The 19,427-nt window shown below is 40.1% G+C and overlaps 1 protein-coding gene across 6 annotated transcripts in view; it reads right to left on the minus strand.

The window, feature by feature from the left end:
- Positions 1-628: 628 nt before the first annotated feature.
- LOC123519919 overlaps positions 629-19,427 on the minus strand; it is a 99,448-nt gene continuing 80,649 nt past the window's right edge. For all 6 annotated transcript variants that reach the window (XM_045281616.1, XM_045281617.1, XM_045281620.1 and 3 more), the window contains 6 exons: positions 8,380-8,503; positions 6,056-6,199; positions 4,087-5,129; positions 3,612-3,813; positions 2,594-2,785; positions 629-2,088 (listed from right to left, as the gene is read on the minus strand). In XM_045281616.1, the coding sequence (XP_045137551.1) occupies positions 1,946-2,088; positions 2,594-2,785; positions 3,612-3,813; positions 4,087-5,129; positions 6,056-6,199; positions 8,380-8,503 (1,848 nt within the window). In that variant the 3' untranslated portion in view covers positions 629-1,945. The remainder of the gene's footprint in view (positions 2,089-2,593; positions 2,786-3,611; positions 3,814-4,086; positions 5,130-6,055; positions 6,200-8,379; positions 8,504-19,427) is intronic.

Below are 19,427 nucleotides of genomic sequence, written 5' to 3' on the forward strand. Positions count from 1 at the left end.
AGACCTAAGAAGAAAGATTGCAAGATAGAAGAGAAAGAGATCTAATAATAATGTACAAAAATAGTTAACTGCATTGAGAGGATAGATAGGCAAGACTTGATTTTACTGAAAGAAGAAACTAGACAGATAAGAGGAGACTCAAAGATCAGAAAGATTCAGTGTTTCAAGGGCATCAAGAATAGTTTTCCACATAAAACTTCGGATATTTGGAATGGCTTGAGTGGGGAAGTTGTTACAGTATCCAAGACAAGTTGGATAAATATAGATATGAACACAAGACATTATAATATCTGCTTGAACACCTTAATATATTACTAGGTACCTGAATACCTCTGTGTTTTACCAATAGGACACTGATTCACTTACCAAACAAATCATAAAGGAAAATTCTTTATATTCTGGAGTACTAAGTATGACGACATCCTTGATGATAGAAATGTGGTGTGTACATAACCACCTGTGGCCTCTCCTGTACTGATGTCAAGTGTTGCTGCAAAGGATGGGTGAGTGTATCCTGTTAAAAATAAATTTACATTATTTTAATTTCTTTGAACACAAGTCCTGTTCTTTCAATTCTGGTTGTGAGTATTTCAGAGAAGTCAGAGGAGCTTAGGAAAGGCTGTAGATTCTATACAATCTTTATGAAAAATTATAGTTATGTTACACAGAACATAAAAAAAACTATGAATACTTAAGCACCCTTTGTAATACACATTTTTGATATGTTTATATTACAAACTTCTTTGGTATAAAAAAAAAGGCCACAAAACCACTGATAATTATTACATGCTAAGTTATCAAACAACATTTTTTATGTAAATATGTAATAAAATCATTTGAATGTGTGTTTATCCCTTAACACTCACCCCACAGTAACTCTTTGTCTGCTCACCAGCCAGGGCGAGGCTTTCACCAATATCACACACCACACCAACAGTAAAAAAATATCAGACATAATATGGTCAATTATGTTTATCAATGGTAGGCTTAAATCTGATATGGTAAATTGCTTTTTGCCTGAGACTTTCTGTGTATGCCAATATGTTCAGTGTTGACAAGAACAAGCCAGGCCACATTATAATATCTTATCTCAACTTCTCCATATTCCCTGTCTAACAATCTCACATCAATAAAATGAAAAACTTACACTCCACAGTTAATCATTAAATATCTGTAAAGCTGAAGAAGAAAGGCTTTTCATAATTGTATCATTTGTTAAAGTATTGATTTTTCAATGAGCCTTTTTTGTATAAAAACTTAAAATGTGATCTAACAACTTAAAACCCTTTATGCAGCAGTGTTCCATCATCCACCTGAGCTAAATTTCAAATGTTTTTTTTTTCAATGTAGGTATATAATTGACACTCCATCCATCCAAACATTCCACCTGAAGCCCACACAGTATTACAGCAAGACAGCTGTTGAAATATATAGAGTTCAAGAATATTAAGAGCATTATTTTCATCCCTTGGTGTTGCAGATATAAAAAGATGAAATATGATGAATCCCTAATTTGTAACATCATAATATGAAGAAGTTATTACTAATAAGTAAAACAATAAATTAGGCAAGTATAACCAGATAATCCAAGAAGAGAACACACATGACATGCATCCCTGCGTGGCACTGGCTGCAATGAAGTATAACATCATTGGCTCAGGAACAAGGAGGTTAAACCTACTTGCTCAGCAGCCAGCAGCACATGTGTGGGTCTGTTTTGCATGCTGTCTTCTTCAATCAAACTGATGCAGGCTGCAGGTACAAGCTTTGAACGAACATAGCAAGTATTGTTCATGAGGTGCAAATAGAACGTGCAATACTGACCAAGTTTATCACATGTACAATACAAGATAGTGTCAATGTTCTTTATTACCTCTGAAACTTGTTTTTTAAGCTACTGAGTGCAACTCTGAGAAACAAAAGCTTCCAGTGCTTGTCTTTGTTTCTATACATTGTCAGCCTTGGAGGATTCCCCTGCAACCTTAGGGAAGCATGGAACAAGACTCCACAGGAGGCCTGGCAACACACCTAGACAACCAATCACATAGAAAGTTGATATGAAATCACCAGTGACGTCATTCAACCAACCTGAAAAGAGTGCATTCTGTTATGTGATGGAAATGATAAACAGATAAATATCTGGATGAAAGATGACCATTGTGATCAGGTTATATTTATCAAATATAACATACATGATTAAAATTAGCTAAGACTAATTACCACCAGTGAGCAAAACTTAGGTAAATGTTTATGCCATGTAATACTGAGCATTCTAAAACACACACACACACACACACAGAGAGAGAGAGAGAGAGAGAGATGTGTGTAAAAAATGTAGAGACAGGAGGTAGTGGGGCTGTAGAAGCAGACAAGGACAGGGAGTAACTAAGGAGATGTGGTTTAATTGATACATCACAATTTATGGCCTGTGATATTTACCTATTATAACCCCTTGAATTGACGTGTTGCCCTAGCTAGATACAAGAGTAGAAAGAAAGGCTGCTTCACTAAGTAGGGAAACTTCTGTGCATTTGGAAAATCAAGTATATTAGATCATATACTACTACTACTATTCACAAATATTCTCACTCACCTGTAAAAGGAAGAACTGCAAACCCACTAATACCATTCATGAAAAGCATCAGGCCAAAACTGTAAGGAAGCAGCTTGAGGCCAAGGTACTCCACCAGCAGGATGGGCCCGATGGACATGCAGGCACCGACACAGAAGCCGTATAGGCCACAGCACACGCCAAGTGTTACAATGTCCCAAGCAAGTGTCAGCACTGCAAGTAATGAATCATATCTCATATAACATATTTGAGGACAGTGTGACTTTATGAGTTGAAGTGCCTATTAACAAATCTGTAAAATTATTACAAACTAATATATACAGTATACAAAAATGGATCAATTATAGCAGATGCCAACAATCAACAAAATAAAGAATGTTATGAATTATATTAAAATCTTATGAAGAAACATTCCAACAAATTATTACTGTCATATCAAAAGGGAACTTTAAAAGAAAGATTAGATAAATTTATGGATGGAATTGGTAGCTGGAAGTAAATACTGCTACAGGAACAGCCTACACTGTAGACCTAGTGGCTCCTTGCTGCCTCCCTTATTTTCATAGCTTTCTATGTACAAATCCTGAAGGAACACAGAGAACAACAAACACAGAAACATATACACGTTGAAACATATGAATAAAGAAAAATAAAGTACCTACATACAGTGTACAAAGAGAGCCAAATGCTTTATACTATGTAGAAATTAAATCAACAAAGAACATCCAAATCAAAGTAGAGAAAATCCACTTAGGTAAAGTGCTTGGAAAATAATTGAAAGAAAAAGTTATTGCAATGACTGAAAATCAAATAACAGTAAAATAGAAGTAAAAATATAAAATGCAAGATCCTCCAGAATACAACACTCACTTACATAAGGTTTTCTCTGTGTATTTATCCATGGAAGTATGAGAAGTGTATTGCAAGTATAAAAGAAACAGAAACAATACAAAAGATCTCTGCAGAATAGCATACTGATACAAATTAAATCTTTCTTCATGCACTTATCCATGAGTGCAGTAAGAGCACCACAACTCACATAACACAGAGATGCCGGCGCTGATGCAGGACAGGATGTGGATGTAGCGGCGCTGAACCCACCCTTGGTCAGACACCAAAGACATGATCACCTTCCCCAGCAACTCAAAAGTGGCAATGATGGTGAGCAAGTAGGGCGACCTCTTCCCCAGACCCACTTCATTCCCATAGGAAGGCAAGTATGTCACTAAAGCCACATACACCTGCAACCCAACAGACAAAAGATAAAGATATTTATGTGGTTACTGGTGGTGATGGTGATCATAGATAAAAATTTTGCATACTTTATTCTCCTTATCAATAGTAATAAGCAAACTAAGTTTAAGACACTTATCCTTCAATTTTAGATTATTCTTTTCATATTTCTTTTGGGAACCAGCATTTATTTGATTATTTTTCCCTTGGCTAGTGCCACTCTTACATAAAAAGAAACACTACTGATTGGCTCAAATGCTGAATAATGCCACTGATCTTACCAGCCTGTTGCAAATACTGCCGATCACTGCAATGACAAATACTGGGTGCCTCAATATGCTGAAATTAATGAGATGCTGCAGCCTGGGTACCTTAAGGCCACAGAGGATGTATGGTCTTAGAGGATACTGTCCTACACTATTTGATCTGTTTTTTCTCCTTTCCATGGCAGAAGCTTTACCACTGTCCTTCAACTTCTCCACTTTGAATGATAAGGCACTGCCAAACTGATCCAACACGTCACATGAGTCAAAGATGCTCTCTACCGAGGGAATTTTAGCAATGGAATCAACACTCTTTGTACTAATATAGCTGATGGGTCTGTTCCTCATCTCATTCTCACAATTGAGGAACTCAATGCGCTCATTGCCACTCTCGGGATCGTAGGTCTCAAAGCAGTCCTCGTCCTCACTCTCCTCTGGGATCTGGGGCAAGATTTCCATGCTCCTCTCGATGCTCACTGTCCGTGGCCGCTCCAGGTATTCATTGGTCTGCAGCACATCAGTAAGAGGGTTTTTCCATTGCCTCTCACTGCACTGGTTGGCACACATGTCTTTTTTTTGGCTGTGAGGATCGAGCAACACATCTTGAGTCATTATCAGCTCCTCATGGTCACTGTCGTCACTATCATTGTCAGGCGTAAGGCTTTTCACAGCACTTTCATCCTCAAATACATTATAATCCTTTCGATCTTCAACTTTGCCTGCCATGACAATCTTGTTACCGGAAATATCACTCTTAGGCTGGCTGCCATTCTGCTGTACCCCAGTCGTGTCAAGGGAGGCCGTTCGCTTAGGCTTGAGATGCCATGACACTGGGTGGAAGAGTGAGCCACCAATGAGACCATGAAGCACCAGGCCGGCCCACAGCATGAAGGCCCCATCCACTGAGTAGGTCTCTACCAAGTAGCTAATCAGGGGAGGGAACACCATGCCTCCCACTGATGCCCCCACTGTTGAGAGGCCATTGGCTGTTACTCTCTTGTGGCAGAAGTACTTCTGTCCAAGGAGGAAGCCCTGAGGAGCTGCTAGTGCATTGCCAATTCCTGCAATGGATAATGATCTAAGAACTACACAAGAAGAGATCTAATTATACTATAAATAAATAAGGTTTGTGACACCAGACAACAGCTGGACAAGTTGAAAGACTGGAAGTACAGACTATGGGGAGAAAAATCTCAAATTTATCACCAAATCTATTAAATTAAGAATCTCTTATCTATTTATATCATATGTTACCTAAACCTCTCTCTCTCTCTCTCTCTCTCTCTCTCTCTCTCTCTCTCTGAATCAATCTTCTTTTGAAATACTTTTTTCTATGTAGGAGAGGCACCAGCCAAGGCAACAAAAATAGCTATAAAAAGGCCCTGAAGTGCCAGTCCCCATACAGTCCAATAAGTTAATAAATACTAAAAATGTCTTGAAACCTCTCTCTTGAAAACCAAGAGTTCAAGTTATAGGAAGTGGAAATATAGATGCAGGGAGGGAATTCTAAAGTTTACCAGTGAAAGAGATGAATGAATATGAACACTTGCATAAAAGAGATGGATAGAAAATGAGTGAGAGATAGAAGAAAGTTTAACACAGTTAGCAAGATCAGAAGAGTACTTGCCATGAAAATAGTGGTAGAAGACAGAAAGGGATACAACATTGTGACAAAGAGAAACAGTTTGAAGACAAGTCATTTAAAAGAGTTGATGAGATGAAAACCTTTTGATTTCACCCTCTATTAAAGAGCTATATAAGTGGAACTTCCCCATATGTATGAAGTATACACTATACATGGATAGATAAGGCCCCTGTAAAGAATTGGCAGTTAGGAGGGTGAGAAAAACTTGGAGATGACTCAGAATATCTAATCATTAATGCATAGTTTTCTGAAATCAATTTGATACACTTTTGCTAAAATAAAACCACACTCAAACACAATCAAATATAAAACTATAAAAGGGTGGAAGGTGGAAGCTCTCACCTGCTATTACACCGAAGCACAAGTAAAACCAGATAATATTCTTATAAAAAGAACAAAGAAGGATGCCGAGGACGGTGATGAGGATCCCTGTCATGGCGAGGGAGCGGGAACTGTAGTAATGGGAGAGGCCCGTGGCAACCGGCCCTGTAATATACACACATATTCATTACTCAAGGTAATCAACAATACTGTTAATGATGAGGTGTAGTCAGTGGTGTAGCTAATGAGGAGCGTAGGGGACAATTCAAACCAAGCGGTACTTTTTTTAAAACGACATGTTTGATCCTTGCAGTTGTCAGTTTTACGTTATTTGACACGTGCATGCTACTGAAACTTAGGCATAGGCACATATTCTTCATACTGAGGCCTGGATCCGTCTTTATTCAATTATATATATATATATATATATATATATATATATATATATATATATATATATATATATATATATATATATATATATATATATATATATATATATATATATAAAGCACGCAACCACCATCGGGAGCAGCAGCAGCAGCAACAGCATCTTGGATATGCCTACCTCAGCATGTCCAGAATCCAGGATTATTATTATATATATTTCTTTAATTCCTGGACAGTTAATCTGAGCTGAATAGTAAAATCTAATGCTTTCTACAATTATTTTCTTGGGTTTGAAGGGTTTTCCGCGCGTGTGTGTGTGGGGTGTAGTATGTTATTGTTTTTGTGTTAAACAAGTGTTCTTTGCCGCCAAATTTTCAGGAGCGTCCAGGAATTTATTTTTTTCTTTCTCTTTTTGAGCCAGTAACAAGTTTTTATTCTTATTGTGAAAGAGAGAGAGAGAGAGAGAGAGAGAGAGAGAGAGAGAGAGAGAGAGAGAGAGAGAGAGAGAGAGAGAGAGAGAAACGGTTGGTGAATTTTAAAGCATCTCGCTTTCTTGGTCAGTGGAATTAGTGGAGAGCAGATTTTTTTTTTTTTTTTTTTTGCGGTGTTAATGATCCAACAATAGTTTTGTTGTTATCCCAGTGAATTAATGTGGTCTCTAGATAGAAAGATGTTTGAGTTGGTGAGGGGAAAGAACACATCTGAGACCCCAGAAATTAATAAAAAAAAAAATAAATAAATAAATAAAATAAAAAAAACCTTGCGCAAATCGTCGTTCGACGAAATAGCTGCCACTCTATAAAAACTGTTTCCCTCAATGCAGGGTGTTGTTGGAGGTGAGGACTGAAGACTTGTCAGGATTTAATTTGATCGCAATTGTGCTTAATCTTAAAATTAATAATTTTCTCATGACAAATGTAGGCTAATTTAGAGTGTGGTAGACACTCCTTTCTTTCCTTCTACTTAACCAGGGGCGTATCCACAGGCATTTTCTTTTCTATTGACTTCCGGTACGCCAAAAGAAGAGCAACCACAGCTTCAGCATCATCAGTGGAGGAAGACATCTTGACGGGTAGCTGTTTGTTTACATTCACTTCCTGCCAAGGCGCCAACTAGTCGATACTTTCCAGTCGCTACGTGTGACACTTTCCGACTAGAAGGGATGAGTCAGAAACCCTACCTACGTAAAATTACAGTCGCAAATTGGAACGTGAGAACCCGCCTTTAACTCACTATAAGTGTTGGAAAAAACTGTTCATGTTGTTTTAGAATGTGTTTTGTTCCTTTGAAAGGAGAATGGGAGGACACATTTCATTTATTTATTTACTTTTTCTATGGAGGATCAACTTTGATTCCACTCTGTCTCAAAGCATGGCATGATTGGAACCCCACCCTCTCCCAATACGTATACGTAAATATATATATATATATATATATATATATATATATATATATATATATATATATATATATATATATATATATATATATATATATATATATATATATATATATATATATATATATATATATATATATATAGTATGATATACTACAAACTCAGTACAAGACGCACTAGGGCATATCTGGCCCAAAAGTTGTGGCAGATCGACTTGGATCTTGGGACGCAATGGCACAGGGGCAGATTGACTGTAAACCGCTGCAACATTTGAGAATACAGACGCGTAGAAAGACACAAGTATGAATATGTGTTATTGTGCATATGACTCCGGATTACAAAGGAATGATACAATAAGGTACAAAGACTTGACTCCTGATTTCAAAGGAACAATGATAATAACAATAATAATAATAATAGTAATAATAATAATAATAATAATAATAATAATAATAATAATAATAATAATAATAATAAACACATACAGACGTATTACTTTTCACCACAAAGGACTATAACACATGACATACGCCAATGAGTAACCCGAAGGACTCACCCAGGATATTAGTGAAGCCGATGAAGATGGATGGTATGGAGGCAACCTGGGTGTTGGAGTAACCTAGAGCCACCAGCGGCAGGTACATCACGCCATAGCACGGCACCACACTGTTGAGCACGGCCTGGTGGGAGAGACAGTGAAGAGTCAATCTGGATGATGTAAAGCGCCACAACAATGGGGTCATACTGATTGCTTGTTAGAGCGTTAAGCCTAAGATGTAACATAAGATTCTGTTTTGAAGAGGATGAATATAGTGAAACAATCGAGTAGTAGTAGTAGTAGTAGTAGTAGTAGTAGTAGTAGTAGTAGTAGTAGTAGTAGTAGTAGTAGTAGTGATGGTAACAGCTAGTTTAATATACTCTGTTCACGATTGCTAAAGGTACACGCCCCTCCTTGTCGGAGCTTGGCGGGCCCTGTCTCTCGCGATCGTGTACAGATAATAGTAGTAGTAGTAGTAGTAGTAGTAGTAGTAGTAGTAGTAGTAGTAGTAGTAGTAGTAGTAGTAGTAGTAGTAGTAGTAGTAGTAGTAGTAGTAGTAGCAGAAGCAGAAGCAGAAGTAGTAGTAGTAGTAGTAGTAGTAGTAGTAGTAGTAGTAGTAGTAGTAGTAGTTGTTGTTGTTGTTGTTGTTGTTGTTGTTGTTGTTGTTGTTGTTGTTGTTGTTGTAGCTGGTGCTTCTCAGTGCTCAAAGAATCTGTTCGTGTCACGTCTGGCGGAGCGTCTCTTTACATGTGCTTGCATTTCGAACATTAGTGGGAATCAAAGGCACGCAGCATAAATATTTTATTGCAGCGTCATGCGGTGAGAGCACAGTGCCACAGACCACCGTAAGCTTCTTATGCCTGCCGTCGCCAGCACACCACGCAGACACTGTCCATACGACAACGGACCATATTCTGAAATACTCTGCTCTCACCGCTGTTGTTTTCCAGAAGCCAGGGAGATTATAAACAGAGTCCTCAAGAATACTTCTCATGTAAGTAATGTAGAAACAAGCATTATATAGAACCATAAAAACATCATTGAAAACCCTTGCATAGAGTCATTTCAGTATAGTGGAGGTAAGGCACAGAAGTGTTACAGAATATGGTCCAACTTCAGTGATAGGAAATAAATCATAAATAAACATCTACGCAATTTAGAGCTTCATGAAAAGTAATCAATACTATGCCCTGGCAGCCTTGCTTAAGCTTAATGTTCCTGGCAGAGGAGGTGAAAGAGAACTTGGTGGCGTCAGCACATAGCAGGAAGATCAATGGCGGACATACCAACGTTAACCTGGCGCGTATCGCAGCAGCGTATTGACCTGCTCTCGCCCACCCACCACCATCTTGTGCAGGTCAGCCCTACACGTCTTCTGGGTCACTGTACAGTATGTTATTGGTCAACCCCTGACTGACTCATATACAAATGACATCGTTCGTATAGCCTCGTGAACTCGTTGTCTCGCCATATTGTTACTAACTGGCTTTTTTTCACTGATATGATGATTACACATAGATTTCTTATTATCATACCTAAATTCTATTAATTTTTCGTCTATTTTCCTCAGCAAAATACAACGAAAACGAAAAAAAAAAAAAAAAAAAAAAAACACAACTCAACGTAACAGAACTGAACACAAAAAAACAATGCAACAGAACACAACACAGCACGACACAACACAACACACCGTAACACAACACAATACACCCGAGGCCACCATAGCGTGACAAGACTCGGAACAAATACGAATATGAACATTACACGACGACTTCAGGTTTTCCTTGTTTTTGTCCTCATCATATTTGTTTCTCCTGTTTGGCTGCAGTATCAATAGTAGAGGTTGTCCCATGGTGGTGGTGATGGTGGTGGTGGTAGTGATAATAGTAGCAGTAGCAGTAACAGTAGTAGCACTAGTAGTAGTAGTAGTAGTAGTAGTAGTAGTAGTAGTAGTAGTAGTAGTAGTAGTAGGAGGAGGAGGAGGAGGAGGAGGAGGAGGAGGAGGAGGAGGAGGAGGAGGAGGAGGAGGAGGAGGAGGAGGAGGAGGAGGAGGAGTTCTTGTTATTAGTTTAGATACGTATTACTGGTTGTTGCTGTATTGTTTTCTTCTTCTACTACTACTACTACTACTACTACTACTACTACTACTACTACTACTACTACTACTGCTGCTTTTTTTCTCTCTTCTCCTTCTTCTTCTTCTTCTTCTTCTTCTTCTTGCACTTGTTGTTATAGTTGTGGTTGAGAATTGGTGTTGGTGGAAGCGGTGGTGGTGGTGATGGTAGTGGTGGTGGTGGTGAAGAGGCGACATTACAATGCAGCACAGCCGAGTTTCAACAAAGCGTAACAATTTTTGTGGGTTTCTCCAATGACAAGCGGCGCCTTACATAATGCCTACATGCTTCCCCTCACAACCACCCCTTTCCATCTCCCCTCACATCCCACCAGCCCTCCCACTTTCCCTCACACCGTTGCAGCCCACACCACGAATTACTTCCATATTTAAATACCTTCCTAGTTCCATCCACTCTTCCATCTTTCTAATTTCTTTCTCTCCACCAACGTTCCTTCCAGTACCAGGACACGTTTCCATATTCATTGTAGTTATTATTTGGCGATTTTATACAGCTTCAGAAACTCATGTGTAGGGATTAAAAAAGTAGATTCTGTCCATTATTCTTTTGAGCTCCATAGACCCTTCCTAATGCAAATAAAATCGTCTAATCATACCCAAAAATCAAGTTAAAACTGGTCTCAGTACTGAAGGGGTTAAATACCATTCTTGACCCATCCACCCATCCATCTTTCTAGCTTCTTTCTCCCCATCAACATTCCTTCCAGTGCCGATACGTTCCCTTAACCATCCACTACCACCACCACCACCACGACCCTTCCTTTAATCCTTACCGTAACTCATCTTCCTTGTCTCATCCACTCTTCCATTTTCCAGCTTCCTTCCAGTACCAACACCTCCTTCTCTTAACCATCCACCACCACCACCACTACCGCCGCCACCTCGACCCTCCGTCCCGCAACCTCTAACCTTCCAGACTTAAACTGAGCGTGAAATTCTCATTATCTCCAGGTTGGTCGCCTTCGCCCTCGCTCTCCGTGGCTCGGGCGAGAGTGAAGTGTTTATGACGCTTGTTACTTGCTCTAATTGTTGGCCTTTGTCGGACACTCACTCAGTCACTTCCTTTTTTCTTTCCTTCCTTCCTTCCTTCCTTCCTTCTCTTTCTTTTCTCTCTTCTCTCTCTCTCTCTCTGAACAATCTCGCCTTTCTTCCAAGGTAATGGCATTGTCCTTTATCTCTCTCTCTCTCTCTCTCTCTCTCTCTCTCTCTCTCTCTCTCTCTCTCTCTCTCCAAGAGTCTCATATCTCCCTTCATTCTTCGTTGTCCCCTTCTCTTCTTCATCTTTATGTTGTTATCGTTCGCATGTTCTCTTTATTTTCTCCTTTCTGATCTGAGAGAGAGAGAGAGAGAGAGAGAGAGAGAGAGAGAGAGAGAGAGAGAGAGAGAGAGAGAGAGAGAGAGAGAGAGAGAGAGAGAGAGAGAGAGAGAGAGAATGCACTCGGCACTTCCATAAAAAACGAATAAATAATCAAACAAACAGATAAATAAATAAAATTAATAAGACAAACTTAATAAATGAATAAGTAAATAGATAAATAAATGAATAAATAGAATACTGCCTCTGTCTCCTCTCTGCAGGCACCTAACCTACTTAGAGGAGAGGACAACGACAAACATCTGCATTTCCCAGCCAGGCGAGGACAGCTGGTGCAGCCCGCCGAGGAGCTATATTGTGGCAGCGCGGGACAACTCTCATGCAGACGTACGCGCCATAAATGTAGGCTGCTCGGCTATGATTGAGTTTTCCGCAGTGAACTCTCTCGTCAGTGTGATAAAGTTGAATGTTATGTGCGTGAATGACTTGAGGAATGACTGGGGAAAGGGAAATGCAGGAAAAATTACGAGGTTACAAAGAAAATACGTGTTCATTTTTCTATTGATTGATTTTTTTTTCAAGAAGGAATGCTAAATTTGAAACATTGAAATTTTGTAAAGTAAGACTGAATAAGAGAAAAAAAAGAAAGCCACGTAGGTCACGGTGGAAAAACGATGAAAAAATGTATGAATTTCGTGAAGATTGAAAAAAGAAATCGATTTTACACAGATAAAAATACTGAAAAATACGTTAATTTAATGAGAAAAGTCTAAATAACGATAACACTTGGATTCCTTGAAATGCGACAAAAAAAAAAAAAAAAAAAAAAAAAAAAAACGTGCATTATCCGATGTGGCAACAATGAAAAGAAAAGTGAATTCCCAGAAAGGCATAAGAACAAGTGAAAAACAAAACAAAGCAAAAAAGAATGTCCCTGAAAGAGGACTGAATAGAGAGATAACCGTCTTAGCATTCACAAATACAAAAAAAATAAATAAAATAAAATAAATAAATCCAGTACGTTCCACAACGAGCCACGGAATAAACATGACGTGCATTACAGACTCGTACTTAAAAACACTCGCTAAATACCGGCAGTTTCTCAGAGCGAGGCGAAGAGGAGGTTGAGTTTCTACTTGAAAGTGAGCGAACGAACGAACAAAAACGAGAGAGAGAGAGAGAGAGAGAGAGAGAGAGAGAGAGAGAGAGAGAGAGAGAGAGAGAGAGAGAGAGAGAGAGAGAGAGAGAGAGAGAGAGACAGACAGACAGACAGACAGACAGACAGACAGATAGACAGATAGACAAATAGACACATGGACACTCAGACACATAGACAGACAGACAGACAGACAGACACATAGACAGACAGACAGACAGACAAATGAACACAAACAGACAGACAGGCAGACAGACAGACCGAGAGAAAACTAGTGTAATTCTACCGGCTTTTCTCGACATGAAGATAAGTAAGTAAGTAAGTAAGTAAGTAAGGAAGGAAGGAAGGAAGGAAGGAAGGAAGGAAGGAAGGAAGGAAGGAAGGAAGGAAGGAAGGAAGGAAGGAAGGAAGGAAGGAGGGTATCAACTTGTACCTCTGGTCTGAACGGCTTCTATTTTTTACACAAGCTTTACGAAATGTGGGAAGTAAAACTGCGGCTCATATTCGGAAGGCGTTGTGTGGCGCCTGCGTTATAAAGAGGCAATATTAATCTTATGTCTTTGTTTGTGACTGAGAGAGAGAGAGAGAGAGAGAGAGAGAGAGAGAGAGAGAGAGAGAGAGAGAGAGAGAGAGAGAGAGAGAGAGAGAGAGAGAGAGAGAGAGAGAGAGAGAGTATCAATAACTATCAAGAGGGAGGAAACGAGTCTAGATGTGAGATAAATGTTATGGTGCCTCCTCCACGCGATATTAGAGGAGGAGGAGGAGGAGGAGGAGGAGGAGGAGGAGGAGGAGGAGGAGGAGGAAAAAGTGAAAAGGAAAAGGAAAGTAAAGTTCATGATAATTGCAGCAGCAGCATTAATAGTAGTAGTAGTAGTAGTAGTAGTAGTAGTAGTAGTAGTAGTAGTAGTAGTAGTAGTAGTAGTAGTAGTAGTAGTAGTAGTAGTAGTGGCAGCAGCACCAACAGCAATAGTAATAACAGTCCAACCACTTCTTATCCACCTAATCTTCCATCTCTCACACTGATCTTCCTCCGCCTCTTGCTGATCCTTCCCTCTAGAGCCTCTCCACTGATCCTCCTTCCTTCTTCCTTCCTCCTCCTCCTCCACACACCAGGACAATATCTCCCCGCGTCAAGTCACCAGCAGGAGGTCACCGGGAGCTCCATAAAACATTCCACGACCCCCAACGACTTGCACCTTCGCTCACTCTCTGATAATATATTGCAGCAGTTTCCCCCTTCATACATCCTCCATCGCTTACCGCTCTTCCTTTTTCTCTTGTTACACTTGTCCTTTGATCTTTATCCTTCTTGTGTCTATCTATCCTTCCTTATCTCCTTTTTTTTATTTACTGTACACTTGTTTTTCTATTTTTATTTATCTTTGGGTCTTTTATTTTCTCTTCGTTCTATCAATGTTTTTTTTTTTCCTAACGTTTGTCCTTTTTCGTGTTTTATCTTCCTTCTGCGTATCTTTTTCTTATCATTTTTTTCACTTCTATTATTTCTTTTTCTAATACTTGTTCCTGTTTTCTTTTTCTTTCTGTCTCCTGTTTTATCTAAGATCCTTCACCTCTTTCTTCTTCTCACATTTTCTTAACTTCTATCACTATTATCTCGGTTCCTTATCGATTACTTCCTTTCTCTAACTTTTATTCTCCCACCTATCCTCTCTTTTCCATTTCTGTCTTCTCATTGGCACACTCTCTCTCTCTGTCTGTCTCATCTCGTCCATCTCGTCCCCCTGTTCCAAGTCACCAGCTTGCGCCACACGATAAGGACGCCATCTAGCTGTTGAGTGGCCGAGAACAGGTGTGAGGCGTCACCAGGTGGAGGGGAATCCTTGCTACATCACCTGTCCTGTCTCGTAACATTGCAAGGCTGAGTGAATGTGCAAAGTGTCTATATTTTGAGAGAGGTTAACTAGAATATGCAATGTGTGTTTCTATTTATTTATTGTTTTTTTATTATGGGTTTATTTATTTGTTTAGTTGAAAATGAAAGTGTGTATATTTTGATGGGAGTTTAAAAGAAGGTAGTAAAATGAGAGTTTGTGTTATTTTTTTGTTATCTTTTATTTTTTTGTGTGTTTGTTTGTGTGGATTTACTTATGTACTTATTTATTTATTTTTTTTATTTATTTATTTTTTTTTTTTGGGGGTGGGGAGGAGGGGCTGGTAATGTGTTAGTCAATTCATAAATGTTTACGAATTATGTAGTTTTTGCTTTTTCTTTTGTATCTTGATTCTGCTTTTTGTATATAGATATTTTTTTTCATCCTTTACATCTATCTTCCTTTTATAAATACTGCTACAACAACTACTACTATTACTACTACTACTACTATTTTTCTTTTTTCCCTCCTTTCTTTCGATAAACCCCTCCTCCTCCTCCTCCTCCTCCTCCTCCTCCTCCTCCTCCTCCTCCTCCTCCTCCTCCTCCTCCTCCTCCTCCTCCTTCTCCCGTCCTCCTCCTCCCCCTCTTCCTCATCATCATCATTATCTTCACCATCCTTCGCAATCACACAGACACAGAATCTGAACATCGCGCAACTTAGGAACCGAGAAAAGAAAAAAAAGAAAAAAAAAAAAAAAAAGATCCGAACATAAAGCAAAAAAAAAAAAAAAAAAGGTTAAAAACACTTAATGATTCGCGGAAAGCTCTCTCTCTCTCTCTCTCTCTCTCTCTCTCTCTCTCTCTCTCTCACGTGACACTGGAGGGAAAGGATGCCACAGAGAAGGAGACACCGAGAGAGGGAGAGAGAAAGTGAAAAATGGCGCAGGTATCACGGGAGAATGAAGGGACAAAAGAGGACAGGAACGGTTCGAGGAAATGAAAAAAAAAAAAAAGAGAGGAGGGAATAATACAGCAAAATGAAAATATATATATATGAAAAAGAAAAGAAAAGACATCAGTAGGTAAGAAAAAAAAGATGATTATTTTAACTGAGGAGTGGAAGAGTTGCTGTTGAGAAAAACTGACACTAAATAAAACAAATAAATAAACAAATAAATAAACAAATAGATAAATAAATGCATGGACAAATAAATCAATAAAAAAAAAATAAATAAAAGTGAGAGAGAGAGAGAGAGAGAGAGAGAGAGAGAGAGAGAGAGAGAGAGAGAGAGAGAGAGAGAGAGAGAGGTCAAGAAGGCGGTAGAGCAGCGTTCCTTGGATTAATTGCTGGATTAAAACGAGCGTCCACCGCCAAGCTCCCCCTGGCGCGGTGACAATGACAGGGGAAACAGAGACATTACCGCCACCACCGCGCCCCTCGCCCCTCGCCCCTCGCTGCTGCCACGTCAGGAAGCGATGGGGCGGCTGATGGACATACCCAGAGAGAGAGAGAGAGAGAGAGAGAGATCACTAAAACCAGGAAAACACAAACACACATACACACACGCAGATTCCCCAACAAGAAAAATCGACCCCTGTTCCCCCTTGACACTTGAACGCAGCAAAAATTTCAGCTTCACTTTTCCTAGTCCATAAAAAGAGGTGAGGCCGGACTTGTCTTGGCCTGCCTCGGGAATACCTATCAAGGCCCCACGCTGGGTGTTAGGGCTACATGCTGTTATTCTTCTTGGATCAAATTTCCCCCCTCTGTCTGGCTCGTGTGTGCTGAGGTCTGGTGGATAAGGATGTCAAGTGTGTCTATACAACATTCATATTTGGAGAGAGAGAGAGAGAGAGAGAGAGAGAGAGAGAGAGAGAGAGAGAGAGAGAGAGAGAGAGAGAGAGAGAGAGAGAGAGAGAGAGAGAGAGAGAGAGAGAGAGAGAGAGAGAGAGAGAGAGAGAGAGAGAGAGAGAGAGAGAGAGAGAGAGAGAGAGAGAGAGAGAGAGAGAGAGAGAGACTACTATAAGGTGAACATAGTGGTGACAACTTCGTCTGAATCAGCCTCACTGATTTCACCATAACACGGGTTAGCTCTCTAGAGGTGAGTCCAATAGGAGGAGGAGGAGGAGGAGGAGGAGGAGGAGGAGGAAGGGCCTCTTTAATCACCCATTAACCTGCTTCCCTCTCCTTCGAAGACCTCACATCTCTCCCTTGCGACTGCCAGGTGAGGGGAAAAGTGCCGAGGGAAGGAAGGGACCGGCGGAGAAAATGAAAGAAAATAAATTACGCCTTGGAGGAAGGGAAAGACGAAGATCGGGCCAAGGAGGAGACATCGAAGAGACATCGAAGAGTAGAAGCAAAGGATTTCATGTGGTAATAAATAATGAAATACACGGAAACGGAGGAACACACACACAGTAACAAAAACAAACAAACAAACAAACAAACACACACACACACACACACACACACACACACACACACACACACGGTAAAGTGGTTAGGAGCAGAAAGAAAAAGGCCAAAAGATTATGATTTTATGATGTCCTCTCAATATCTGTTGCTCCTTTCATCCGTGAGCAAAGGGGAAGAGGAGGAGGAGGAGGAGGAGGAGGAGGAGGAGGAGGAGGAGGAGGAGGAGGAGGAGGAGGAGGAGGAGGAGGAGGAGGAGGAGGAAAGGAAAGGACATAGGCAGGGAGAGGAAAGGATGAAAAGACCTCGGGGACAAAGATGGTAGCTTAACTAAATCATCGTAAAAGTGGTACAGCTGAGTCGTTGCTTCCACTTCCACCACCACCACCACTCTAGTCTGTATCCCTGTCACTCCTCTATTCCTTCGCACCCGAGTTCTCTTGACATAATTGCAGCCGATTCTAATTCTTCTTCACCGTCTCCTGTCTTCTGTCTACTGCCTGACTACACATTCCCCAAGTTTATTCAGTATTTCCTTCTCTTTCATGTGTGTTTGAGTCTCATTATTCTTTCGCTATCTCTCCCCTCCCTCTTGGATTCCGATTAATCTTGAAGCGTTCATTATTCCTTCCTCACTATTTCTTTACTATCTTCTCTCCTTTCCTTACTGGTTCTTCACTTACTTCTAATCCTTCACTGTATTTCCAAACTATTCCTCCACTTATCTTTCCCCTCTCCCCTCCTGACTTGTTCCTAACACCTAAACCTTCTCCATTCTTCCCTAACAATATTCTCTCCTCTTGGATTCCCACTATATAGCTTCCAACATTTCACTACCTTTCCCCTCGCACCCCTCGCCCTAGACCTGCACACCTCAGTACGTCTTCTGGCCTTCGCCCTTTCAATATTCCCTTCCCTCTTTCCCTCATCAGATGTAACCACCGCTTCGCTGCCTCGTGCTCCACAAAACACTTAGCAACTTTTCCTTTCACCTCTGTTGTGTCTTAAACTTTTGCATCACTGAGCTATGACGTCAACTCTCTCTCTCTCTCTCTCTCTCTCTCTCTCTCTCTCTCTCTCTCTCTCTCTCTCTCTCTCTTGCCCCCGCCTTCAGCTAACCATCACTCCACACTCTTCTGGGAAATTATGCTCCTTGTCCCTCGATGACCTCACACATTACACCACTACCTGAACCTTCCTTCCTTCCTAGCCAGCCACGCCCTCTAGCTCGCCTATGACCTGCATCGTCCATCTCACCAACCGCCCTGTCCCGCCCTCCCCACTCATCTATCACTTGTATCGCCCGCCTCACTAGTATACGTATCTGTCATGTGTATTTGTCTTCAGCTGTTTGGTGATTTATGAAGAGTTGTTTTGTGTCGTGCATTTCACTTTGTTCTTGTAAGTATTTTCTGTTTGGTTGCTTGTGTTGATGATTCCATATCGATATTCGTGGCTGTGGTCAATAAACTGTGTGTTTTTTTCGTTTATCTATACTGGATATCTAATTTTATCATCGTCATTGCTTCTCTTATTAACTTACTCAGTATTGGGACTCGTTTTTACCATGAGTTTGGGTATGATTAGGCGATTTTATTTGTATTAGGAAGGGTCTATGGAGATCAGAAGATTAATGGCTACAATCTTCAGTATTTTAATCCCCACATAAGTTCTGAAGCTGAATAAAATCGCGAAATAGTAAGCAGAATGAATATGAAAAAGCGTCATGGTACGGAAGGGGTTAATCTCCTATGATTCTACCCAAGGACAAAGGTTTTTTTTTCCAGCCTTGTTGTGAATGAGATCCGAGTTCAAAGTTTGTAGCTATTTCGCAGTTCCTCTCTTGAAAATACTGAGTTCGTTGAAATACAGAATCAGGCGCGTGTTCTGTTTAAACGCGTTGCTCTGTTTCACATCAGAACTATTTTCAAAGGCCTCAGAGATGACTAGCCCGATCCTCATGAGCATTATGTTGCTTTGCTAATGAAGGCCAGCTATTAAAGTGTTACAAGACCCGTACAAACACTACTGAGAATTCCACTGGCTTGCAGACGACAAAGTTAAAAATAGTCGAGGTGAAACACTGGAATGATTAAGAATACTGGCTTAAAACAACAACAACAACAAAAACAACAACCACAACAACAAGAGAAAGAAGAGGAGGATAACAAACAAAATTAAGATGAAGAGGAGAAGAACGAAAAGTAATAGGTT

Source organism: Portunus trituberculatus, chromosome 46 (genome assembly GCF_017591435.1).
Source record: "Portunus trituberculatus isolate SZX2019 chromosome 46, ASM1759143v1, whole genome shotgun sequence".
Taxonomy (NCBI): domain Eukaryota; kingdom Metazoa; phylum Arthropoda; class Malacostraca; order Decapoda; family Portunidae; genus Portunus; species Portunus trituberculatus.